This window comes from Nelumbo nucifera, chromosome 1, assembly GCF_055504915.1.
Source record: "Nelumbo nucifera cultivar China Antique chromosome 1, China Antique-T2T, whole genome shotgun sequence".
NCBI lineage: Eukaryota > Viridiplantae > Streptophyta > Magnoliopsida > Proteales > Nelumbonaceae > Nelumbo > Nelumbo nucifera.
In genome coordinates this window covers 146,554,834-146,582,527 of record NC_142649.1, presented here as the reverse complement: position 1 = coordinate 146,582,527, position 27,694 = coordinate 146,554,834, and the positions used below count along the sequence as shown (strand labels likewise).

At 39.7% G+C, this 27,694-nt stretch overlaps 1 protein-coding gene across 2 annotated transcripts in view; it reads right to left on the bottom strand.

The window, feature by feature from the left end:
* Positions 1 to 1,268: 1,268 nt before the first annotated feature.
* Positions 1,269 to 27,694, bottom strand: part of LOC104588295 (uncharacterized) — a 49,299-nt gene continuing 22,873 nt past the window's right edge. Inside the window, exons 5-9 of one of the 2 annotated variants that reach the window (XM_010246163.3) lie at positions 22,021 to 22,127; positions 7,841 to 7,936; positions 2,914 to 3,104; positions 2,680 to 2,749; positions 1,269 to 1,688 (exon numbers count right to left, since the gene is read on the bottom strand). In XM_010246163.3, coding sequence (XP_010244465.1) covers positions 1,575 to 1,688; positions 2,680 to 2,749; positions 2,914 to 3,104; positions 7,841 to 7,936; positions 22,021 to 22,127 — 578 coding nt within the window. In that variant the 3' untranslated portion in view covers positions 1,269 to 1,574. The remainder of the gene's footprint in view (positions 1,689 to 2,679; positions 2,750 to 2,913; positions 3,105 to 7,840; positions 7,937 to 22,020; positions 22,128 to 27,694) is intronic. The other variant, XM_088894610.1, reaches the window with a different exon arrangement.

Here is a 27,694-nt window from a genome sequence, read left to right as displayed (position 1 = left end):
TAAAACTTTATATTTTTTATTATTTTATAATAATTTCTTAATCATTTTCATTTATTGTTATTTAAATAAAAACTTTAGGGCTTTCTCAGATTTTTTTTTACTTTTCAAAACCCAGACTTTAGATTTACCCAACGCCACCTAAAATCCGCATTCTTCCACTTTAATTCAACAAGCAATGACCCCAGTACAATGGTTTGAGAGAGAGAGAGAGGGAAAAAAGCAATACAACTCAAGGCAAATGAATCCGGCGCTAGGCATCAATAAAGTAGCAAGTCCAGAGGGTCCTCATCTGGGCAACAGTTGGAATTGGAGATGGCACATCTGAGTCCGCGTTCTGTGCACCCATGGGTGCATTAGACGAGTGAACCCACAAATGGCAAAACGATACGTCGACCAGGCCAACATTAACGCGCGTTCTGATCGTTAACGTGGTCTGGCCAGTTCAATCAGACGATTCACGCGTCCATGAACCAGTTCGTGTCCGGTCTAGAACACAGACAAAAATGGCCTTTCTTCGATTTTGTTTCCCCTGGAGAGCTTCTCCTTCCACCGAACCCTACCCATACACAGAACGCGTACTCGGCACATCTGGCTCTAATCAGGGAGCAGCATGTCCAAACTTATACCAACTTAGTAAGTGGTCTCATGCATGAGGAAGCTCCTACTACAGATTTCTTGTTAACACCCCGATATTTAAAGCCTAACGATGACTTCAAACTTTCAGTGGCCAGCAACGCTTGAGAAAAGACAGATAATAATCCTAAAAATCATCACCAGAAAGGCCTGAGCTAAATTTCTCCAAATGACAGAAATAAGTAATGTAGCCAAGTTACAGGTCTACAACTACCCATTTAGCAGGATGTATATAAAAACCGTCCCATGAGACGTGATTCAATGACAAAGTATATAGAGTGATGATAAGATAGACGCCTACCGAGAAACCAGCTACTATATCTTTCTCAAAATGGTTTCAAGATCGATAAGATAAGAGGATGACAGACATGTTGAATTTTCAAGAAAATGAATGACAAACACAACGAAGGGTTCTAAATTCTAATCATGATAGCGTTCCCATCCAATCACCACAATATTAAGTAACAGAGTGCTGAGCGCTCACGAAAACTACCAACACCTTGGCGGTAAAAGCATAGAAGATTCAAAACGAAAGAAGAGCAGCCCATCTATAATGACCTAGAATAAGGAGAGTTTAGGGAGGTAAATGGAAATAGACAGCAAAGAATAGATGGAACATACATTCCGCATAGGAATTGTCCAAGGAACGGCAGGGATAAATAATCATAAACCATCTTTTTGAGTATCAATCAATACAACTTGTAAGCAGCAAATACAGAATTACATGAGGGGATCAAACTTACAAATATGGAAACTGTGCCAATATGTCAAAAGCTTACAACAGATAGATCTATAAATAAAAAAGAGGTAAATACTTGGAGTCTTCATATGGTACTCTGCCTTCCCTGTATGGCCAATTGTCACAGACCTGTATAGCCAACACAGTTGAGGTCTGCCAGAAGCAATAAGAAATGCAGTTAGAACAATGTTGCTAAACTTATCTAATTTCCTAGCATATGTTCTAGTCCTCCGCCAGTTTGATATGCTGCAGCCCGGTTTCCTCCTGCCACATTATTAATCAGTTGTTGCAGCCAACGCTTTGTTGTTGGATCTTCCTGTATGGAAATAGAGAACATGAAACATGATGGTATCAGGCAGAGGGCGGACAATAGCATAACCCTAGGTTATGTCATAACAACAGACAAACTCCACCAATAAGTTCAAAAATAAACATGGCAGGCTATGAATTTGTCTAGTAGTATTGGTACTACAATAATATTAGATCTGAGAAGATAATATAAGATTCTGTTCTTATGTGCCAACTCTAGAGAGTTGCCAGGTTATTCTGTTCAATTCTCTCAGGGTTATTAGATACTTTTAAGTCCTTTCCCCAACCTCTCCACATTTAGTTTTCTATATACAGTAGCAAGAACCAAATACTGCAGGAAGACTAGAAGTCATGGGGGACTTTAATTTTATGATCACAAAAAGTGCACTTCATAGAAGATATCTGTGATACAGGATTACTCTGAAGGAATTATATGAATTATGTATCTGGAAAGAACAGACTGGCTAGAACAATAAAGGATCAAAACAACCTGGGACTGGAAGACACAGTAATGGGTGGTAACATACACTGAGGAACTTCATAAGATGAAATCCCATAAACTGATCAATTCAAAAGATACTAAATCACTGAATTTAGAAGTAACCAAACAGGGATTTTATGGGCTCTAGGTGGATCCCATTGCCTTGGAGAAATGAAATTCTGACTAAAGTTTGCCAAGGAATCAACTGATAGTAAGCTTTGCCCAGTTTGGTTCAAGTATGCAACTCTAGGTTTGGCCAAATGTCGTCGAGATAAATTTAGGAGTTTGGAGGCCTAAATCAAGCCTAGGCCATGATATCTCAGTTAGGCCCAACTACCTGGAAATGGAAAGGACAGACAAATCATTTGCAATCCAAGATTTTTATATGTGATAGAACAAACCAGAAAGATACCCAACAAGATGATCAAATGACTTAAAAAGACCTGGTAGGAAGCTGGAAAATTGCCAAGAATGATAGAAGCAAGAAGCAGTTACATATTTCTCATGTAATACTTACACGAAGACAACTACTGAAGGTTGCATCTCTTAGCATTTCAGGCAGACAATTTCTTAATGCTTCACAAGCTCTGTAACATGAAAACCCAATAGCAGAATCACATTACTAAATGCTACATATAAACATAAAGGAAAAGTGCTAACAAGGAGCAGAGGAAAAGGAAAGGAAAGAAAAACCAGAAAGGTTGGCATTGATAAATTAGAATTTGTATCTCAAATGATTTGATTAACAAACCTTGGATTATCAGATAGTCTAAGGTAACACCGAATGATATGCTTTAGTAGCCGAGATGAGGGTTGTTCAGCAAGTGAGTTAACCATGGTTCCCAACACACGGCCTACAGCAAAAAACCTCTCTGCTGTAGCACAAATATAACGCAGCCCCACATCATCCAACAGTATTTTTTGAACAATAAATGTAGCCACCTGCTTTGGCAAACAAATTAACAAAAGCTTCCATGGAAATAGCACATGTATAGATCCAAGCTAGCCCTATCTCACAAAACCAAAGGAATATGATACATAAGAAATGATAACAGAGGATGCAACTGACAGGTGATGGTTTGCTGAAGCTCATGAATTGAACTTTAAACCCTACCTGCCCTGCCCCACCATGTCCCCCCCTCCAAAGGTCAATCCTGCCTTCCCACTCGCAGTGAATATTAATTAAATACGATAAATCTCTTTGTATAAGATAGAATTTACAGAGTTAGGAGACATGCAGTATGTGTATGTCATGAAGAGCTTTTTCTGTGAGAAATAATTATACTATTTTTTCTAGGCAAATAGACTGCACAATGGGGGTTGAATTATTTTGATAGGCAACTTTTCTAAAACCATTAGATGGTTTTGAAGCCTTCAAGGGTTCAAGGCAGTATACATCTTGAATGGTCCCTAACAAATAAGAAAAATAATTAAAAGAAACTAATATTTTAACTCAAACTGAATAATTTAGTTTAATATTGTTTGTTTCATTGTTATAATCTTAGATAGTGTAGCCAAAAGCAATCAATGCCTTTTTGAATCTGTCAAACCATGCTCTGTGAGATTGTTTCAAGCCATAAAGTGACTTCTTAAGTTTGCATACCTTTCCCTTTTCAGTATCATTGTAAAAGCCCGCAGGAAGATCCATATACACTTCCTCTTACAGATCCCCATTTAGGAAAGCATTCTTCACATCAAGTTGAAACGAGGGCCAAGAGTATGAGGCAACAAGAGAAAGAAGTATCCAAACAAAGGTCATCTTTGCAACTGGTGCAAAGGTTTATAAGTAATCAATGCCATAGGCCTGTGTACCCTTTAGCAACAAGTCTTGCCTTGTACCTTTCTATACTTCCATCTTCCATATATTTTACTGTGTAAACCCATTTGCATCCAACTGTCCCCTTGCCTTCTGGTAGATCCACAATGTCCCATGTCTGATTCTTAATCAAAGTTGCCATCTCTTCCTGCATAGCTGTCTTCCACTTAGGTATAGACATTGAGTTAAGAGAGGAAAGAAAAGCACGATAGGAAGGAGAAAGTCCACTATAGGATAAGTACTGTGAAATACAATGAGCAGTACACTTTCTCTTCCCTTTTTTGAGAGCAATAGGGAGATCAAGGTTATTTGTAACAGGATTAGTAGAATCAATGGGAACTGAAACAATAGCGGGACCAAGAGGAATACCTGAATCCATGTCAGCTGAATCTGGAGTATCCAAGGATGTGAGTTCTGCTGTAGTAGAATCAACCTCCTTGTGAAGTCTCTGTCGTAAGTAATGCTGAGAAGCAGAACGCAAAGGAGATGGCAAGGTAGGTGACACAGGGTGGTGGTCAAGCATAGGATTACACAAGGACTGGAACTGGGAGAGGAATAGACTGCTGACTCACTTCCCCAAAACACTCCCCCTGAGAAGGATTCTTTGAGAAGAAGTATGTGGATTAAAAAAAGTGACATCCATGGTAATAATATCGGCTCCCAGAGACTGGATCATAGCAGCAGTACTCTTTCTGATTCTCTACATATCCAAGGAAGACACACTTCTTTGCCTTGGGATCAAGCTTTGAGCGGTGAGGACCAAGGATATGTGCAAAGCAGACACACCCAAACACTCTGAGAGGAATATGAAACATCTCCCCCTGAGGAAAAAGGAGACTGAATGGGGTGCTGAATCCAAGTATACGAGAGGGCACCTTGTTAATCAGATATACTGCTATGAGAATTGCATCACCCCAAAACCGAACTGGAACTGTAGATGTGATCATCATGCTTCTTGCATCTCAACAATGTGTCTATTCTTCCTTTCTGCAACACCATTCTGCTGTTGACTGTAGGGACAACTACTATGATGGACAACACCATATTCTAACAAATATGAGGCAAGGTGTCTTTCAAAATATTCCCTGGCATTGTCGGATCTGAACACCTTTATTCTTGTTCCAAATTGTGTTAGCACCATCTGATGAAATTGTCTCACCAAGGATGGCACTTCATCGTGGGATCTCATCAGGTAAATCCAAGAGTATCATGAGAAATTGTCCACAAAAAAGAGAAAATATCGATAGCCTCCCATAGAAGGAACATGGTAAGGGCCCCACACATCCGAATGAATAACATCAAAAGAAGAATAACATCTTTTATTACTAGGTTTAAATGAATGTCTACAATGCTTTCCAAGTTGACAACCTTCACACTCCAGACTAGACAAACTAACAGACTTAAAAAGTTTTGGAAACAAAAAACTCAAAGAAGAAAAAGGTAAATGGCCCAAACGATTATGCCAAAGCATAATTTGACCCATAGACCCTGACTCACTATCCCAGCTGACATGATGACTTTGTTGAGGAGGAAGTACATCCAGAAGGTAGATTCCATTCACTCACGACCACTCCCAATCGTCATCTTTGAATCTAGATCCTACAAAATACAATGACCAGGATAAAAAATTACTGAGCAGTTTAGGTTCTTAATCAAACTACTAACAGATAACAAATTAGCGCTCAATCTGGGAACATGAAGGATAGAGGGTAGAGAAATAGAATCACTAATCTTGACAGATCCCTTCCCAGCATAAGAAACATGGAATCCATCAGTTGTGGAGACCCTATCTCTGCCAAAATAGAGCTGGTAAGTTGAAAAAATAGTAGAGCTCTGGGTCATGTGCTCTGAGGCTCCAGAATCTATAATCCAAGGAGGTCCCTCCTTACTTGAAGTAGAAACGTAATTTGCAGTGACCTGTGAACTACCTGTGTGAGCAAAGGAAGTAGAGTGGACTCCACCAGTGTCACCTGTACCTTACTGTAGCAGTTGCAACAGACTCTAGAGCAGCTGTAGTAGGAGGGGCCGGAATGTCACCAGTAACTGCCATGTGTGCATTTCCCTTATTATTTTTCATCTAGTCAGCACAAGATGTGGGTGAAGCTTCCAGCAAGTATCTCTTGTGTGTTTAGGCTTCTTACAATAGTCACAGATCAAATCTCTTTTATCTTCCTTCTTGATTTCACTGCCACCCCGATCTCCACTTTGTTCAGGTTTCACAACACTTACCACGACAGACTGATCAGAAATAAGATTTTTCATCATCACATCTCTCCTGCACTCCTCCCCTGACACAAAGGCATATGCCTGGGAGAGAGTAACACTGTCCCTGGAAAGGAGATGCTGTCGTGCAATATCATACTCAGGATTAAGGCCAGCAAGAAATTCAAACACCCTATACTTCTCTAGATGTTTCTGATAGGTAGCTGCATCCTTAGTGGTTTCCCAAGCAAATGTCTCTAAATGGTCAATCTCCTGCCACAGGGTTTTAAGGGCTGAAAAATAGGCTGCAACAGGTCTATCTCCTTGCCTTGTAGAAATAATCTGATTTCTCAACTAATAAGCCCTAGCAACATTTTCCCTTTGTGAATAGGTTTCTGCAACCCCATCTCATATTTCCTTAGTTGTATTTGCCCATAAAAATTTTTTACTTATATGGGGCAACATGTAATTACACAACAAAGGCATCACCATATAATTTTCCTGTGCCCACCGAGAGTTGCTAGTTTCGGGTTTCACCTCTTCACTAGTGATATACCCTAATTTCCCACGAGCACCAATGGCCATCTTTGTAGATCGTGACCATTCTAAGTAATGCACCATCCAACCTAACTATAGTAATCCTAGAGGTAGTCTCTATTTTACACGATAGTAAGTTGTTTTCTATCATTTGGTGTAGCAATAGCAAACATGCCTTCATTGGGTTATTTGGTTTTTCATTTGATTGATACTAGTATGTTTGTGTTTTATTGGATGGTTGCAAGAAATTGTTGTGACTATGTGAACTCATGAAAACCAAATCACCCAGGCATGCACTCACTAGATGATTTGGTTTATTCTTTTGACTTATAGCATGTCTAGGTCTTCTTAAACATACTATAACTCAAAGGATGAGGTAGTATTTCTTGATATTCCTAGTAATGTAGTAGATCCTAGAGGTAGTCTCCATTTTATCATATGATAGCGGGTAGTTCATGTATCACTTTGGCTAGCAACAATAGGTATGCATTCACTAGGTAATTTTATCTTTCATTTGTTTGATAGAATGTTTCTTTTATAGGAGGGTTGCAAAAAAGTGTTGTGACCATGTGGTCTAATCGAATCAAATCACTTTTTTTTTATCAGAAACGATAACTTCCATTAGAGATAATTTAAAACTGAAATACAGAAGTCATCCCTTACTAGAAAAGGTTGATTCAATAAACAGCAAACATTACAGCACTGCACAGTAAAGCCTCTCTCTTACAGTCCCTTGTTTTTCTAGGGTGTCAGCAAAAATCCAATCAAATCACTTAGGCATGCACTCACATGGTGATTTGGTTTTAAATTTGAATATTAGCATGTTCATGGCTTATTGAAAGGTCAAAAGAAAGTGTCGTAACCATGTGAATTCATCGAAATCAAATAATCCATTGAAGGTTCAAGAAAAAGCTAGAGGAAGGACAAAGGACATGGTTGATGTAGTTGACAGAGGAAATGGCTCCCAATACAAAAATGGCAAGATAGGATTCCTGTAACCAGCTTTATACAAGTCAAAGATATATATATATATATATATAAAGAGAGAACAACAGAATCAAATGATATGAACTTGGGAATTCTCATTACTACAAAAGTGATACAGGAAAAGTCAATCACTTACTGTTTTCGAAAGTTCACTACCCATCTCCATCGTGCGCAAACACAAGGGAATTATTTCAGTTGAGAGAAGAAAACTGATAACTTCCGTATCATCAACCTGCAAAAGAATGTTTCAAATTTAACTTCATTAATAAAAGATTATCTTGGGGGTAGAAGTCCCATAAATAATGAAAAATGAATTATAATTAGTAGAAATTAAAACTAATCTTATGGGCATTACAGAACCAAGTATATGTGGGTGGATGTGTTTGTCCCCAGCATGCATGCATGAACCGTACAAGTAAAAAAATAAGAGCGGCTATCTTATGGTGTGTGTGGGAAGAAGAGCAGCTATCTCCATCAAGGTGGCACATTGAGTCAGAACCATGGAGCTTTTTCACTTCCTATACAACTAATCACATCATCGGAAGTTGGAGACATAGTTTTCAAATTGCCAAGGAAACAAGGGGCGCTTTGTCACCTAGTCACCTAGGTGTCACCTAGGCAAGGGATTTTTTTAAGCAAAAAACATATTTCTTACGTTTCCTTAATCATCCATAATTTTCATAAGATAAGTGTAAACCTCATGTTTTTTTTGATAATTAACTTTCATTTATCATTAGAATCGAAGGATTACATCTGTTACAAGCATCCCAGTGTAAGGCACGATTTGCAGCCTCACTCTTCAACAAAAATATATTGCAGATTTACAAATGGACCCAGTACATCTGATCCCTAGTTACCCCCTGCTTATCTAGAGAATCAGCCAATTCATTGGCCTCCCTTTGTTGTGTGGGCCATTTGAACTTCTTCATTTCATTTCTGTAACACCAAATCACTGAATCTAGGTTCTTTAGCCAACTTCTTTATTTCATCTTTTGCAATCTGAATGCCTTGTAGGGCTGCATATAGTTCTGCCTTTAAAGAGTCTCCATGTCCCATTGGTCCTGAGAAGATGGCTCTTAAATTTCCTTCCTTGTCTCTTACAGCCCCTCCTATGCCAGATGGACTTGGGTTGCCTTGGCTGCTCCCATCAAAGATTAGTTTCAGCCAATCTTCAATGGGAAGATTCCAAACTGACCCTGCTTTAATTTTTTGTACTGCACCAAAGGCTATGAAGCTCCAATTCCTCCAGATATCATCAAAGGAGAAATATTTGAAGAGGTCCAATGTTTGCAACCAATGTAAATCCTGGTCATAACACACTCCATAATTTGTTGTTTACTTCTTTCCTTCTCTTTGAAGATTCTTGCATTTCTTTCTTCCCATAATGTCCAGATCACTGCTGCTCTAGTGCATCTCCACAATATTCTTCCCCTTCTCTTCAGAAATCCAAAGGTTTATGGATCAAAACAACATTTTAATCTCTGTTGGCATATTCCACCTACACCCAAAACAAGGAGAAAACCAATCCCAGATTTCTTAGCAAATGAGCAAGAGATTAGTAGATGAAAGCAAGATTCACTGTCGGATTTACATAGAGAGCACCAATTTGGGGAAATACATAGAGGTTTTTTCTTTTGTAATGAATCAAGAGTGTTAATTCTCCCAACAGACACTTCCCAACAAAAAGCCTTAATTTTAGGGGGAATCGGCTGAACCCAAATTTCTTTCCAAGGAAAGGACAAAGAGGAGGGGGATGCACATGAAAAGAGGCCTTTAGGACTTAGGCACCAAAGTCTTCTATCAGGATTAGAAGGCTCTAAGCAGACTTTATCAAGGAAAAGGAGAAGCTCTGATAAATGATTAGCCTCCTCATCCCTCAACCCCCCCGATCGGACTGGTTCAGTCCGGTCGGACTAGACCCCGACCGGGCCGGTTTGATCCGGTCGGACCAGACCAGACCAGTTCAGCCAGATGGTGGATTGACTTGGGTCAGATCATATCAGGTTTGTGCACGGGTTTGGGGCCGAACCGATTGGCCCAAAGCGGGCCAAAAGAAGTAAATCGGACCGGGCCAGATTCGGATCGGGTAGTACGAATATGATCCAAACCGGGAAAGCAAGTGGAGCGGTTTAGGGTTTGGACCCCACCTGGTCCGGCTCGTTTCGGATTTGGGTCGACCCGAATCAGCTTGTGTTGGGTCAAGCAGGGCTGTGTGAATAATGGTTGGACCGGACGACTCGAACCGGGCAAAGCAAGCGGTGCCAAGCCATCCCGTTCGAGGTCTATTTTGAATTCGGGTCGACCCGGATCGGTATAGGTTGGATCAGGTCAGACTGTGTTGAATTGGTCCGGACTTGGGTCAAATTGATTTGGATTTATGTTGGGTGAAGTGTGTTGATTCAAGACAACTAAATTTAGTCAATAATTAATAGAAAATTAATGCATTAATTATAAATTATGTAATTCAAATGAAGAAAATAAAAAAAAGGCTAAGGAATTAATACTAATGTTTGTAATGGTTAACCCAACGGTTATCCACAACCCAACCCATTTGAATGGGCGGGTTGATCACACAACCCGCTAAGTAAATGAGCGGGTTAGATTCTGCGTGGGTTGGGTGGGTTCAGCGGGTTGGGTGAAAAATTGCCACCCCTACCCATCACAATTTAGTTTTATGAAGTTTAATGGTGGTTGAGACCAGTTACATAGCATTATGCTACTCAATGAGAATGACGATGCAACCTATTGCCAATATCTAAGAATGCCATCTACCCAAGGCTCAAATAGAATTTTCACTTTGACCCAAAGAACCACTCTCAATATTATGTTTTCAATTAAAGCTTCTTATGAATGATCCACCTCCTTGAAGATTCTTGCACTCCTTTCTTCCCAAATTGACCATGTCACAGCATCCCTAGTTGATAGCAATTAGTACCAAGGGCATGGAGGCCTTAATTCACAAATGGATAAGAAACAGCGCTCCTGTAATCAAAAGTGTTTACACAAAAGCCCCTATTGACACTTAGTCCTTTTGTGATGTAATGGGATCTGTAGTACAGAGTATGTGATGAATTGCTCCAAGGCAAGAAATGAAAGGGACAAAAAAAGTTATCAATAGAAAAGTTCTAAATCAGATGCATAGTGTCCAAAACTTCCTTTACTTCCAGAACTTAATTTCAGTCAAAGGGCTAATGCACTAAAACTGCAATACCAAATCCTTCAATGGTTAAACTATTGTCCATAACATATTCTCAAACTCAGTTGCTGATCAGCAGGAGGGATATCTCCCAATACCTATTTTCCCTTGCAAGTTGTTATAACTGCTGAATCAGATGGATTATGGATAGAGTGTCAGAAACTTCCATTACCTCCATAACTTGGTTTCAGTCTTAAGGAGCCAATGCACTATAACTGCAATTAAAAATCCCTTAATAGTTATTTTTATCCAGATTATATTCCCAAATAAGGTTTCTGGAATAGAGGGAGGGATATTTCCCTAAACCTGGTTGCCCTTGTTAAGTTGCTATTGATTGTTTTCAGACATAATGATCAAGTGTGTGGGAGAAATCGCATTAGAACCCCACCTCAACTACAGCTTTACATCTTACATTTCTGTTCCCAAATAACATTATTTCTCCTGAATGATATCTTGATCATCATGAATACTGATAAACAATATATCCAAATTTAAAAACTTTGTCTATTTTTTTATTGGTAAAGGGCTTTCTTTAATTGGTAATGAACAAAAAGGATAGCACTAAAACATAAGACTATACAAAGCAAAGAAGACAGTGAATATGGGCTATATTTTTTGGATTGAAAACAGCGAATGAGTTTCACCAGAACAAAACTACATATATTTTATCTATATGTCCTCACAATGTTATAAAAAAGAAAAATAACTTTTTGGGGCAAAGTTATAAAAAAGAAACCAAATAAGACTGACAAAAAAAATTGACTCCACCATCCAAAATTTCTTTTTCCCTTGAATTACTTATGGATACAATAAGACTTTCTGAAGGACTACTGAAAATGACTAACAGGGATCCTTTGAACATAATCTCTAGAAATGTGGTGGTTCGGAACCTGAACCAGACTAGCCAATTGGATAATTGGAAAACTTGGAAAGGGAGCTTCTTGGATAGGGTTGCAACTTGGGCTGGGTTAGCCAGAAACAACCTGAAAAGGTTTGGTTGGATCAAAATTCCAGTTACGGTTAGGATTGAAAAGTATGAACCCAATTTAACTTTGAGTTGGGATGGGGTTGAGGTATTGAGCAACCCAAACCCAACATGTATTCATATTTGTATGTATAAATTATTATATATATATATATATATATGTGTGTGTGTGTGTGTAAATTTGTATGTATGTATTAAAATGTAACTATGCATCTATGAATACATGTTTATAAACATATATTAAACAATTTTACTTTGAATGAAAAAAAAAACAAATCTAGTTGAAACAAATGTACTCCAAAAGCACCTTAACTTTGTTCCTGTCCATATAACAATGCTAAAGCCAGTTAACCTTATTCCATTAATCTTAAGTCTAAGAAATAAGAACATTTTAACAAAATGTAATGAAGAAACCAGGACAACCCAAACCCAATCTAGCCCAACCTGATCATGACTTTAAAAGTCAGTTTGGGTTAGGGTGGACCTAAATCCAGCCTGACATGCACACCTATTCTTGGCTGCTGAATTCCTCTACCAACTCAGCATAAGCCCTCAAGTTTATCCTTTGCTCCCAAAATCAGGTGGATTATGGAAATGTTGCCCTTTTTTTGAGGGGGGAAGAATTATAACGGAGATTAAAAATTTTGAAACATTGGTTATCCAGGACCCAACCTCCTCATGGTTCAAAATTTAGGAGGTTTTCATTTCAAAGTGCTGTTACCTAGGAAAGGTGGCTTTTATATGATAATAAAAGTAAAAGAATTTTTAATAGACATAGCCACTATGAGAGTATAATGCCCAGTTGCCATCATGATAGGGCATGGGAGCTCTTTTGAACTCATTTTGCACATGACACAGGCTTGACACTTTTGACCCAGAAAAATCAGGGATTGATCACTCTTCCAGGTCATCTAAGATTAAAATTTAGATGGGTATGGGAACAGGATAAAACCAGATGACTCAATGGTTTTATGGCATAACCTGGACACAATTTGCCCATGTCAATCCAATCTACAGAAGAAAAAAAAAAGTAGGTTAAGGTCAGGAAATGGATGTGGTTTGGAATCAGAGAGATAAAAAAAGGGCTATGAACACAAAAGCAAAAGAGGCAAAAGAGAGAGATAAAGGGAAGAGAAAACCTAGGAGCAATTAAATGTTCTATGTATTTGTGTCTAAGAGAGAGAAGAGAAAGAGGCAAAAGAGAGAGATGAAGGGAAGAGAAAACCTAGGAGCAATTAAATGTTCCATGTATTTGTGTCTAAGAGAGAGAAGAGAAAGAGGTATGGGTGGAACCTGTGCCTGCGAAGTAGGGGTGTAAACGGATCGAATTCGATTAGGATCAGGCAATATTCGAATTCGAATCCGATTAAATATTCGAATATTCGATTTGATTCGAATTTGATTAATTAGATATTTTGGATAATTAATAAATATATAAAATAAATATTTTATGAATATAAGTATATAAATATATAAATTATTTATATAACTTAATTATAATATATATAAATTATAAAATATTTTATATGTTATATATAAGAATTAAATAGTTGGTCGAATTCATATATTTATCGAATCGAATCAGGTCATCCAAATTCGAATCTGATTAACTATTCGGTATGAATAGGATATCCGAATTCGACTAATTAGATATTCGAATTATCCGAATTCATTTCGATTATATCGAATATCGAATTCGAAATCGGATTTCCGAATACCGTTTACACCCCTACTGAGAAGGGCAGTCAGGGACATAGACCTTGGGAGTACTTCAATCTTGTTAACCATTCTTGAGAATGTTTTCTTGGATCCCTCTCAGGAAGATATCAGAATTTGGATCCCATTCCTCCTCGGGTTGGTAGTTTTTGTTGGGAAGCATTCCTAAAAAGAATTAACACAGGTGACCTACAAAGAAAGAGACCCAATCCTGTCTATTCCTACATAGGTGTATTCTTTGCAAAGTTAAAGGGGGCTATTTAGGAATGAGTTTTCTCCCTTTTTGGGTGTAGATGGATCCCTCCCTTGAATGTGCAAAGCCTCTTCTCTCCTTCTTACTTTAGTTGGCCTTTAAAAAGAGGGAGAGTTATGTGGAGATGTATGAGGGCTGCAGTCTGCTGGTCTATCTGGGAAGAAAGAAACCCATGTACGTTCTCAAAAAAGGAAAGAACCATTGAGAAAGTAATGGAGTTGATACATTTAAGGGTGGCTCACTGGCTGGATTCTCCGAACCTATTCACAGTTTTTTCCTTGGATGACTTGATGAGAAATTGGTCAGAGAGAGCTAATTCTGCCCAGGTTAATATGGTTTCTTCTCCCTCTTGGACCTCTCCCCCACCTGGCAAGCTGAATTTTGATGGAAATAGTTTAAGGAACCCAAGGCTCTCTAGTATAGGGGGAATGTCCAGGAATGAAGAGGGGCTTATTATAGCCATGTTCTCAGGCCCTATTGGAGAAGGAGACTCTTTTAGGGCTGAGATCCTTATGGCTCTGGAAGGTACCTAAAGAGAAAGGGAGATGAACTAAGAAAACTGGTTTTTGAGGGTGGCTCGAGATGGCTAAAGGAAGATAACTCTGGTATCAAGAACTACAGCAATGAAAAGAAAAAAATTAAGTGGCTGACTAGGGACATTGAGGTGAAATACAGTTGGATAACGAGAATTGCTAACTCACTTGTTGATGGGTTAGCCAAGCAAGGGGTGAATATGGGATCTTTCTTTTGGGCTCATTTCTAGTCTTGTATTTTCTGTTTTGCTAAAATGGGGGAGTTAAGAAAGTTTACATCCCCCTCTCTTGTAATTAAAGTTTCTTATTCTTAATAAGTTTTGTCGTTACCAGTGTTTTAAAAGGCGTGGGAAGCATACACTTGGAGGCGCGCCTCCAGTTGAGGTGCTCCCAAAACGCCCTGAGGTGTATGCCAGAGGCGCGCCTCGCGTCACACCTCTGCATTTTAAAACATTGGTCGTTACTGATAAAAAAAAAAAAAAAGAAAGAGGTGATTTGATCTGCTGCCTGTTGTAGCTATCATTTACTGCTCTACAATTACACTTTCCATGGATTAGGAGTGGTTTTTCTCAGTAAAGAGATTTAGAGAGATAATAGAATTCTAGGACCAAAATGAGATAAGTTTGAACCAAGGAGTGCCATAAGCTTTGATAGGTTGATGATGAAATTATAGGAAATGCAGAATACACTGGCATGCAGAGCAATAGGTAACATGATGCATGTTTTTTTATAAGAAAAAGGATTTCATTAATAAGTAAAGATTTAAACTTAATACAACTATTGGCAAAATCCAATACTCATTGTTGGAAAGTAGAAGATTGACTCTCTGATTGATTCTCCATAATTTTAGGTCCATCAGTTTAGGAAACTTAATTTCCTAGAATCATGGGATATTAATTGGAGAATCCCACTGATATAGAAATTAGTTTTTTAGGAAAAGTTAGTTTCCTATTTTATCACCCTGTAAATTAGCTCTGTAATTCTATATAAAGTTGTGTATATGCTCCTTCCAAGACAATACAATCAATTCATTTTTTCCCTCAAATTTTCACATGGTATCAGAGCCAGGTTACGACCTCATCCACTCATAGTATCTCTTTGGTCATCTCTGCTGCGTTCAAGAACTCTCAAACAGTATTTGGGAGATTCTTGAGTGTCCTTGATTCTTCTTCGAGATCGGCTACAGATCTGAATTCTACATTTTTGCTTCTTCTTGATTGTTGCGCCATTGGATTCATCCTTTTTTTCTTTGATCTCTTTGTAGAGACATCAGATCAGTCTGAAATTTTAGATCTGGTGTTGCCCAGAGCAGATTTACTGAATCCCTTTGGTTTCATTTGGATCAGTTTTGATTTTGAGTGGTTTCGATCCACTCTTCAGTTTGGTGGAGCATTACAGTTACCTTTTTTTTTTTACATTGGCTGAAAGATTCTTTAGGCCTTCATCGCCAATCCTTACTAAGTTTTTCAGACCTTCATTGTCTGTTTTTTTCTCTCTTTCTTGAAGCCCACCCAATATGTCAGAAGCCACCGTATCAAATACTACTGCACAATCGGAAGAAGTTTCCTCACATCAAGCATCTGGCGACCTGCAAAACATTCAGGCAGCATATAGTTTGTTCGAACATATTTAAAGGGAAAAGGAAAGCTTAGCCATCTCTTAGGGACGGGACCGAAGGAAGGAGATCCAAGATTTGATGCATGGGACGAAGCTGACTCCATGATCATGTCATGGTTATGGAATTCAATGAATCCTGAAATCAGCGATACGTGTATGTTTTTATCCATGGCTAAAGAGATCTGGGATGCCGTCCAACAAACATATTCAAAAGCACGTGATGCAGCACAAGTGTACGAAATCAAAGTCAAGACTGGAGCAACTAAACAAGGCAGCAAGACAGTTACCGAGTATGCAAATTTACTGCAGAACCTGTGGCAAGAACTCGATCATTATCGGTGCATTGAGACTAAATGTGCAGCGGATGCAGCAATCCTAAAGAGTTTTATCGAAAAAGATCGCGTTTATGACTTTCTTGCAGGACTCAACGCAGAATTTGATCAAGTTAGGGTCCAGATTCTCGGCAAAGAAGAGGTACCATCTCTAAATGAGACTATTTCTCTGATTCGTGCTGAAGAAAGCCGTAGGGGGGTTATGCTTGAACCCCAAGTACTAGAAGAATCAGCCATGACTACAAGGATGGAACAACCGAAAATACTGGAAGGAATGAAGACAGATTTGTCCTCTGCACGGGACAACAAGGAGTCTCTTTGGTGTACCTATTGCAAGAAACCAAGGCACACTAAAGAGAAGTGTTGGAAGCTGAATGGTAAACCATCGAATAGGGAATGGGGCTACCGAGGAGGACAACAGAAGAGTCGAAGTCAAGCTAACTTCACCACAAATCAGCCGAGCCAAGAAAAGCCTCCAGACAAGACCGAGTTCAATAAGGAGGAGATCGAAAAGTTAAAGGGGCTTCTGGGATCGTTGGAGAAACCTAGTGGTACAGGCTCTCTTGCAATCTCAGGTAAGTTTTCTATTCCTCACGGACTAAATGTCTCAGATGAACCTATTAGGGATTTATGGGTGATTGACTCAGGTGCCATAGATCACGTGACTCACTCCTCACTACATTTTAGCACTTACACCCCCTGCCCAAGCAATCGAAAAATAGCCATTGCAGACGGTTCCCTTACTACCATAGCTGGCCTTGAGGATATCCATATTAATCCATCACTTACACTAAAAAGTGTCCTTCATGTTCCAAAATTGTCCACTAACCTGATATCCATCCAAAAACTCACCCATGACATGAACTGTAATGTGCTTTTCTATCCTTCTTACTGTATATTTCAGGACCAGGATTCGGGGAAGAGGATTGGACTTGCTAAGGAGAAGAATGGACTCTACTATCTTGAAGAATCATGCAAATCAAATATTGTCCAGGATAAGTTATCTCTGCCATTCCTTTCATCATCCAACAAAGACACCATTTGGCTTCATCACTTTAGACTAGGACATCCATCTTTTGGAATTCTGAAAACTATGTTTCCCTCCTTGTTTAAAGGATTGAGTGTTGAATATTTTCATTGTGATGTGTGTGAATTTGCAAAACACAAGCGTGTGCCCTTTCCAATCAGTAACAAGAGAAGTTCAGTCCCATTCTTTTTGATCCATAGTGATATATGGGGACCCCCCACAGTTCCAAATGTGTCTGGCTCACGATGGTTCGTCTCTTTTATTGATGATTGCAGTAGGGTCTCTTGGATCTTTCTTCTTAAATCTAAATCAGATGTAAGTAGTGTACTCCCAAATTTCCATAACATGATCCAAAATCAGTTTGGGGTCAGAATCAAAAGATTTAGATCGGATAATGCACGGGATTATTTCAACCAAACTTTATCCCCATATTTTCAAAAAGAAGGGATTATCCATGAATCCTCCTGCATTAATACTCCACAACAAAACGGAGTAGCAGAAAGGAAGAATGGTCATCTACTAGCTGCAACCCGAGCCTTACTTTTCCACCAGCATGTTCCAAAAACCTATTGGGGGGAAGCTGTGCTTACAGCCGCATACATTATAAATCGATTACCTTCAAGGTTTTGGGATTTAAAACACCAATGGAAATACTTTCTCAATTTTATCCCGATCTACGTACAACAAATAATCTCACCCCAAGAATCTTTGGATGCACTGCTTTTGTCCATGTTCATACCCATAATAGAGGGAAGTTAGATCCAAGAGCCATCAAGTGTAATTTTGTGGGTTATTCGTCCACCCCAAAGGGTTATAAGTGTTACCACCCACCTACTAAAAAATTCTGTCTCTATTGATGTCACTTTTGAAGAAAAAACACCATATTTCACTCAACCTTATCTTTAGGGGGAGTCTTTGTCATTCATTGAAGATAAGGACAGAGAATTGTTCCCTCTTGGTCTACCTACGGTTTCTCAACACCCAAACTCAGCATCTATACCAGTTCAATCCGTATCTGCACCTATCGAACCACCTCAAACCAAACCAACTTCTTCACCCATTCATACCAGACCCATGACAGAGAATGATGAACTTTGTGACTCTATGAGATTGCAGGTATATTCAAGAAGAAGAAACCAGGATCCTAATCTTGTGCAGGTTCAAGATTCAACTCCTAATCCTGAGAATGATGTAAATACAGTTCCAGAAATTTCTTCTGAATTAGCATCTGACCAAGATCTTCCTATTGCCCTTAGGAAAGGCACAAGAGAATGCACTAAACATCCCTTATATCCCTTAGCAAATTTTGTGTCCTTTAAAAAATTCTCACCATCACATAGGAGTTTCCTAGTTAGTCTAAACACCATTCATATTCCTAATACTTTATCTGAGGCATTATCTGATGAGAAATGGAAAGATGCTATGAGAGAAGAGATGCAGGCTCTAGATAAGAATCAAACATGGGAAATTGTTGACCTACCACCAGGAAAGAAACCCGTGGGCTGCAAGTGGGTTTTCACAGTAAAGTACAAGACAGACGGCTCTCTAGAAAGATACAAGGCAAGACTCGTGGCAAAAGGATATACACAAACCTATGGTGTTGACTATCAGGAGACATTCGCTCCAATGGCTAAGATGAATACGATAAGAATTTTGTTGTCACTAGCAGCTAACTTCGACTGGTACTTGGAGCAATTTGATGTAAAGAATGCTTTTTCTTCACGGTAATTTAGAGGAGGAGATATACATGGATATTCCTCCGGGCTATATAAAGTTTGCAGGTTGAAAAAGGCACTATATGGTCTCAAGCAATCACCTAGGGCGTGGTTTGGAAGATTTACTAAAGTTATGCTTGCCATTGGATACAAACAAAGTCAGGGAGATCATACACTCTTTATAAAGCATTCGGATGTAGGGGGAGTCACGGCTCTTCTGGTATATGTCGATGACATAATTGTCACAGGAAATGATGAAAAGGAGAAGGAAGCCTTGAGAAGATGCCTAGTCAAAGAATTCGAAATAAAAGAACTTGAGAGATTGAAGTATTTTCTAGGGATTGAAGTAGCTCATTCCAGAGAAGGCATCTTTATCTCACAACAGAAATATGTAACAGATCTTTTAAGAGAGACAGGAAAGTTAGCATGCAAACCATCCTCCACACCGATTGAGCCAAATCACAAATTGGGAGAAGCAAATGAAGATCCAGCCGTGAATAGGGAAATGTACCAAAGCTTAGTAGGAAAACTTATATATCTTGCCCACACAAGGCCAGACATAGCATATGCCGTGAGCGTGGCTAGCCAGTTTATGCACAACCCGAAAGAGGTTCACCTACAGGCGGTCTATAGGATACTACATTACCTAAAGGCTAATCCTGGCAAAGGAATCTTGTTTAAAAGAAATACTGGATTAACCCTAGAGGCATAAACCGATGCAGATTATGCAGGCTCTCCCATGGATAGGCGGTCCACTACAGGTTACTGTACATTCCTTGGAGGAAATCTTGTGACATGGAGGAGTAAAGAAGTAGAATGTGGTAGCTAGATCAAGTGCGGAGGCAGAATTCAGGGCAATGGCTTAGGGAGTATGTGAATTACTATGGCTCAAGATAATTTTGGAAGACCTAAAGATCAGATGGGAAGGTCCAATGAGATTATTCTATGACAACAAGTCAGCTATTAACATTGCTCACAATCCCGTCCAACATGACAGGACAAAGCACATTGAGATAGATAGGCATTTCATAAAGGAAAAGCTGGATAGCAGATTAATTTGCACTCCATACGTCTCAATGAATGGTCAACTGGCAGATGTGCTGACAAAAGGGCTTTGCAGTGTGGCATTCCAAGGACTTATCTCTAAGCTGGGAATGAAAGATGCATATTCACCAGCTTGAGGGGGAGTGTTGGAAAGTAGAAGATTGACTCTCTGATTGATTCTCCATAATTTTAGGTCCATCAGTTTAGGAAACTTAATTTCCTAGAATCATGGGATATCCTAGAATCATGGGATATTAATTGGAGAATCCCACTGATATAGAAATTAGTTTTTTAGGAAAAGTTGGTTTCCTATTTTATCACCCTGTAAATTAGCTCTGTAATTCTATATAAAGTTGTGTATATGCTCCTTCCAAGACAATACAATCAATTCATTTTTTCCCTCAAATTTTCACACTCATCAGTACACGTTTACAAGTATGCCCAGAAAATACTTTGCCTATTTACTCCTTGTTTAGCGAATGCATCTGCTACCCCGTTTGCAGTTCTTCTCACCCAGCTGAAGTTTGCATTCAAATTCTTTGCAATCACATCAATCTCCCTAAATGCATGTCTGAATTTCCATGGTGCTTTGCCAAATGAATTACTAGCTGTGAATCACCTTCAATTTCCAAATTTCTGAGACCATGCTGGTGCTAATATCAACCCTTGTAGCAGTGCCATTGTTTCTGCCACGACTGAATCTCCTATACCTGCTGAGCCTGAATACATCACAACCACCAAGCCTTGATGGTTTCTAATCACTCCCTCAATACAAGCTCTTCCTAAGTTAGCCAAAGAGCTACCATCAAAGTTCAGTTTTAGTTTACTTTCAGTTGGTGGCTTCCAATCCTGTCTTACCTTTTCAGGGTGGTTTCCAGTTTGTGCAACTTCAGGCCAGGATCTGATAATATCATTGAATGAAAAGATTCTGAAAGTCTCCAAAGTTTTTACCCAGTGTGCAGCTCGGAGTAGGTAACATGATGCATATTAAATAGATTCTATTATTTCTGCTCTTTTCATTGAAGATTCTATTATTTCTTTCTTCCCATATTGTCCACACAACAGCAGCTCGGAGTAGGTAACATGATGCATATTAAATAGATAAAATTGCTTGAGCCAAATTAACCCAAGATAACCCATTAACCTATACTCAAATCAGATAAACTGTAAAGTCCCACCCTTCCCTAGTTGATGTATGATTTTGACTACAATCTTTGATCATAAATATCATCCTTAAAACACAATAGAAGTATTTGTCAGTGTAGTGCTGCATAGTTGAGCAGCATTGGGCTGAACAGCTATGTAAACACCACTAGCCATTAACTTTCAAACAGTGAGATTCCTGAGAAGGCCATGTCAGATGTCATAAGTCTCTAGTTCAAATGACATTAAACTCAGAATGCCAATGTGGTGCCAACCTGGTAGCATTTTTTGATCAGCAAAGGAAAGCTTTATTAATGAAACTTAAATCATGTGAATTATATATACAAGTTGGGAAGAATCCAACAACCAAAATAAAACAGATCGATTACGACTCTGCCCAGGACAGTTGCTCCCTATTAACCTCTTGCTTTGTTAAGGAACCTGGCATCCATATGTGGTCCTTCTCACCCACTTGGATGTAAAATTAGTTTCCTTAGCTAGGCAATTAATTTCCCTTTAAACGTTCTTGTACAACCAAACCCCTGGAGAGTTTTCATTCATCCAACAAATTACTAGTTTTGAATCCCCTTTGGCTGTGCCACCTTGGCAGCATTCTAACCAGAAACACATGCAACATTACAGTGCCAAAAACCACCACTATTTTCCATGCAAATAGTTGCTTACATGTGATTTAAATACATAGATATGTACAGAAACCTTAACTATGCATGAAACTTTAAAATGCAAAACTGTACCTTTACAAGTGCACCAATAACACCCAAACTGGTAAGCCTCAAATATTCAAAAGGTCTTGTTTTGCTTGTAGTGTTAAGGAAAGGATATAGATATAAAGGAATATGTGCTGCAAAAGGATGGAATTTTCCTATATTAATAAACTCCCAGCCTGACTAGCTATAATACATGTATCTTCATGGAACAAACTTCAAAGAATAATTGATAGGTAACATAATATCATTAACCATAATAACAAAATAAAAACCATTAAAGTTAAAAGTAAATGAATTTGATAATTTGATAATTTCCAACCATAAAACATATCATGTAAAGTTCTTCCTCTAGTGTTACTTAGAGGAAAGAACATAACTTAGTTAATAAGAAAAATCACTTGATATATCCAAGAGAAAAAAAGACCACCCCATGTGCCATAGCTCTATACTCAGCTTCTGCACTTGATCTTGCTACCACACTTTGCTTCTTGCTCTTCCAGGTCACCAGATTTCCTCCCACAAATGTGCAATACCCACTAGTGGACTTTCTATCATCCATAGCTCCTGCCCAATCAGCATCTGTAAAGACTTCCACCTTTAGGTGATTGTGTTTACTGAATAGTAGGCCTGTTCCTAGATGTTTCTTCAGGTATCTAAGGACTCTCTCAGCTGCCTCCATGTGTGGCTTCTTAGGAGAGTGCATAAATTGGCTCAGAACTCCAACTGAATAGGCAATATTTGGCCGGGTCATGGATAAATAAATCAGCTTTCCCACTAACCTTTGGAACTGCTTTACATCTTTTAGAGGTTCACCAATACAGTCACCTAGCTTGTGGTCTGCATCCATAAGAGTGTCTGTCGGCCTTGCACCTAATTTACCTGTATCTCGTAATAGATCAAGGGTGTATTTCCTTTAAGAGACAAAGATACCCTTTTTGAACGGGCAACTTCGATCCAAGGAAATACTTTAGGAGTCCTAGATCTTTCACTTCAAATTTGGATGCAAGGAATTGTTTCAATTTTTGTATCTCTGAACTCCAACTCCCTGTAACGATGATATTGTCTACATACACTATCAATACGGCAACCTGCTCCTGACATCTCTTCACAAAAAGTGTATGATCAGACTGTCACTGTTGGAACCCCATCTCTTGAACTGCCATGTGAAACTTACTGAACCAAGCTCTGGGAGACTTTTAAGCCGTAGAGAGACTTTCGTAGCTTGCACACCTTGTTTTCACTTCCCTTGGCAGAGAATCTAGGAGGTTGAACCATGTATACCTCTTCTTCTAAGTCACCATTCAGGAAGGCATTCTTTATGTCCAGTTGATGCAATTCCCAGTCAAAGTTAGCAGCTAAGGATAGGAGAACCCTAATCGAGTTCATCTTAGCCACCCTAGCAAAAGTCTCATCATAGTCAACTCCATATACCTGTGTACCCTTTGGCTACTAGTCTTGCTTTGTACCTTTCAACTGTTCCATCTGCCTTGTGATTAACTGTGAACACCCATTTGCACCCCACGGGTTCTTTCCCCTCTAGAGCATCCACCAATTCCCAAGTCTGATTTTTGTGGAGGGCATCAATCACCTCCTTCATGGCATCTATCCATTCAGGGTATTTTAAGGCTTCTGCAACATTCTTGGGAACAGGGATGCAGTCAACTGCCGATAGGACGGCTCGGTACGAGGGAGAGATGTGGTCATAGGAAACAAAGTGGATAATGGGGTGTTTGGTAGTGCAAGACCTGACTCCCTTTCGTTGAGCAATAGGGATGTCTAGGTCGTCCACAGTGGGAGTAGGGTTAGGGGTTGGACTTACCTCCTGGGATTCTGATGATGTCAGTTGCTCAGTGTTTGGCTACTCCACATTTCTATCACACTGCTGATCTCTCCGACGAGTACGTTGGAAGACACGGAAGGGAGTGAGGTCCAGAATAGAAGGAAGAGACACCTAAACCTGCTTCTCCTCTTCCACACTACGACTCTCCCCCTAAGGAGAAGGAGGGAAGAACGGCTCGGACTCAAAGAAGGACACATCCATAGACACAAAATATTTACTACTAACTGGGTCAAAACACCGATACCCCTTTTGAGAGGATGGGTACCCGAGGAAGACACAAGGAATGGACCGAGGGTCTAACTTACCTCTAGATGGAGACAAATCATGGACAAAGGCCCGACAACCAAAGACTCTCATGGGGATGGAAAATAAAGGTGACTGAGGGTACAGTAACTGACAAGGGGCCATGTAATTCAATACTCTAGAGGGCATGCGGTTGAAGACATACGCAGTTGTAAGTATAGCATCCCCCCAAAACCTTTTTGGGACATTCATGTGTAATATCATCATGCGGGCTACCTCAAGGAGGTGTTTGTTTTTTCTTTCTGCAACCCCATTTTGCTGTGGTGTTCTGGCGCATGAGCTTCTATGAATAGACCCATGGGAGGCGAAGAACTCATTTAACTCCCCATGGAAGTATTCATTCACATTATCGGATTGGAAGATCTATATTTCAACATGGAACTGTGTAAACACCATCCTCTGGAAGTCTTTCACTATCTTTGGAACCTCGTCTCTGCTACGCATAGGGATTACCCATGTATAGCGAGAGTAATCATCAATCAATGTAATAAAAAACTTATATCCACCCTCAAAGATTACATTTGTAGGCCCCCATACATCAGAATACACAACATGAAAAGAAACATTTGATCTTTTATTGCTTGAATGAAAGGTTGTTCTACATTGTTTACTCAACTGACACATTTGACACATGAACTCTGACACTGAACACAACTTAAATAAAAGTGGGAACAAACATTTTATTACTTCGAAGGAAACATGACCTAAACGACTGTGCCACAACAAAATTTGACTCTTATTTGACTGACTATGTGACTTTGAGGATGACACGGAGAGACCAGCTTTGTTGTCGAGAATGTAGAGACCGTCCACCAGGCTTCCTCTACCAATCGTCCTCCTAGAAGTTAGGTCCTGAAAAACACATGAGTTAGCAAAAAAGGTTACACTACAGTTTAAAGAACTTGTAATGCTACTAATTGAAAGCAATTTTTTGGGAAGTTGTGGGACATGCCATACACAATTCAGGTTAAGGCCATGGGGAAGGGATATCGATCCTTGACCTGGAATGGAAGAAATGGAACCATCTGCAAGTCTCACTCTATCCCTTCCTAACAAAAGGCTATAAGAATGGAATAGGTTAGGCTTACCGGTCATGTGATGTGAGGCCCTTGAGTCAATAATCCAAGGGGAATCTGTGGGAGTGACATGGAATGCAGAGGCCACATTACCTGAAGTAGATGCAAAAGAGGTAGAGGGAGTACCAGTGACTGAGCTGTCCAATTGCCGCAATGCCCTACCATAAGATTCCATATGCTCTCTGAATGAATTCATTATATCCTCCTTGGGGTCAGGCTTATTAGGAGGGTCCCGGGTACTACCGGCAACCTGAGTGTCTTGGGTTGCCACATGTGCTGCACTCGTTCTTTTCAAGTGACATTTACCCTATTCTTGATTCTTTGCTGCCTTCTTAGGATCACTTTTCTTCCCTATTGAGCTGTTATTCACCGCAGCCAAGGCAACTTGTTGCTCCCCCTCAGCTATAACCATCACACTTCGCCTGCTTTCTTCAGATTGGACAAGGGAGTATACTCCGTGTACTGTAGGCAATTCTTTGCTTCCTAGGATCTGCACCCTTAATGGTTCATATATAGGGTTCAGCCCTAACAAGAAAGCAAACATCAGCTTCCTGTAGGCCTTAGCATCATCATCGTGCTTCCACTCTATGGCCTGATAATGGTCCAACTCCTTCCATATGGAGGTAAGAGCTGAATAATACGAGGACAAACTACGGTTTCCATATTTACATGTTGAGGACTCAGCTTGTAGTTGGTAAATCTTGGCATAATGCCTTTGCTCAGAATAGGTAATTCTGGTCTGTTCCTAGATCTCACTGGCGGTGTCTGCCCACATAAAATTCTTTTTCACATCAGGTTCCATGGCTGCGAGGAGCCAAGACATCACCATACTGTTTTCTTGGTCCCACCTATCATGTTCAGTCGTCTCACCCTTGGGTTCTTTCACCCTTCCATTGATGTAACCAGCCTTACCCCTTGCCGTTACATAGAGTTTTACACTCTTAGCCCACTCCAGGTAGTTCAGACCGTTCAAGGGGGTAATTGGCATGGAAAAAACCATGGTTTCACCTCCCATACCTGTTGTGTTGCGGGTTGGGGTGTTCCCCGTGAGGTCAGTTCATGACTTGCCATTGAATATTACAACCAACCAGTCCAAATGCCACCAAACAGCACAGCTGCCACAACTAGAATGTGGCAACTCAGGGTTTACTCCTAGAATGTGAGCAACAAGCTATTGAATATTGTTGAGAGCACAAAAACTATTGCTGAGAATAAGAGATTAGTCACTACAACGTCCAAACAGAACAATAAATAGTCCGGTCATTGGTTCAGCACCACCAATACAGACATTACTGTCAGTCTGAATGTGGTTCCCCCACTCTAACCATCCAATTATTCAAACTAATAATCATATAATCAAAGCATAAGCCCTACGCACCATTGGATAAAGAATACTGAGATAAACTAAAACAAAACCACACCTGTTCAGCACTAGATCAGAACCTGCTAGGGTTTCATTGCACCATCAACACCCTCCTTCGATTAGGGTTTCAGCAGACCAGCACCATCCCACGGCCAGACACAACTAGGTGTTTTTCAGTAACTGTCGCTTGGAGCCACTAGGGTTTCAGCAGAAGTACAGCCGCCAGAGAAGATTGAAAACACAAGCCGCCGCTAGGGTTTCTGTAAGTGCAGCCGCCAGAGAGAACTGAGACCAATCGCCGCTAGGTTTTTTTTTTTTGATAGAAAAGTAGCCATGTCCAATCCTCTTTAGAAAGGCTGATGCTAGGATCACAGGTCTTCTCCAGCCCATAAATCCCGCTCTGATACCATGTTGTTGCTTATGGTGATTGAGAGAGAGAGAGAGAGAGAAAGAAAGAGAGGTTCGGATGATAGAAAGAAAAGCAAACTCAGTACTGGTACCCGCCAGTCTTCTATTTATATTAATCTTTATAAAAAAGACAAAATTACAAGTATGCCCCTGGCGGCATATCCTAGGATAAGAACAATAAGAAAAAAAAGAAAGAAAGGACTAGTAGCTGAAACTGTCCCACTAACATCAGTTACAAGGAACACTTGAGCCTTACAACAAGAACAAAAGGATAATATCTGTTACAAGCATCCCAATGGGAGGCGTGAGGTGCAGCCTCACTCTTTAACAAAGGAATACAATAGATTTAAAAATGGGCTCAGTGCATCTAATCCCTTGTTACCCCTTGCTTAGCTAGAGAATCAGCCAGTGCATTGGCCTCCCTTCCAACCCATTGTATAGTTAAAATCATCTGTTGTGTTAGCCATTTGAATTTCTTCATTTCATTTCTGTAACACCAAATCACTCAATGGGAGTCCCCTTCTATCACTAATTTCTCCACACCTAACACTTTTGGGATTTGGGTGCCTTGTTGGACTGCATATGGTTCTGTCTTTAAAGAGTCTCCATTTCCCATTGTCTCTTACAGACGCTCCTATGCTACATGGACTTGGGTTGCCTTGACTGTTCCCATCAAAGTTTAGTTTCAGCCAATCTTCAATGGGAGGTGTC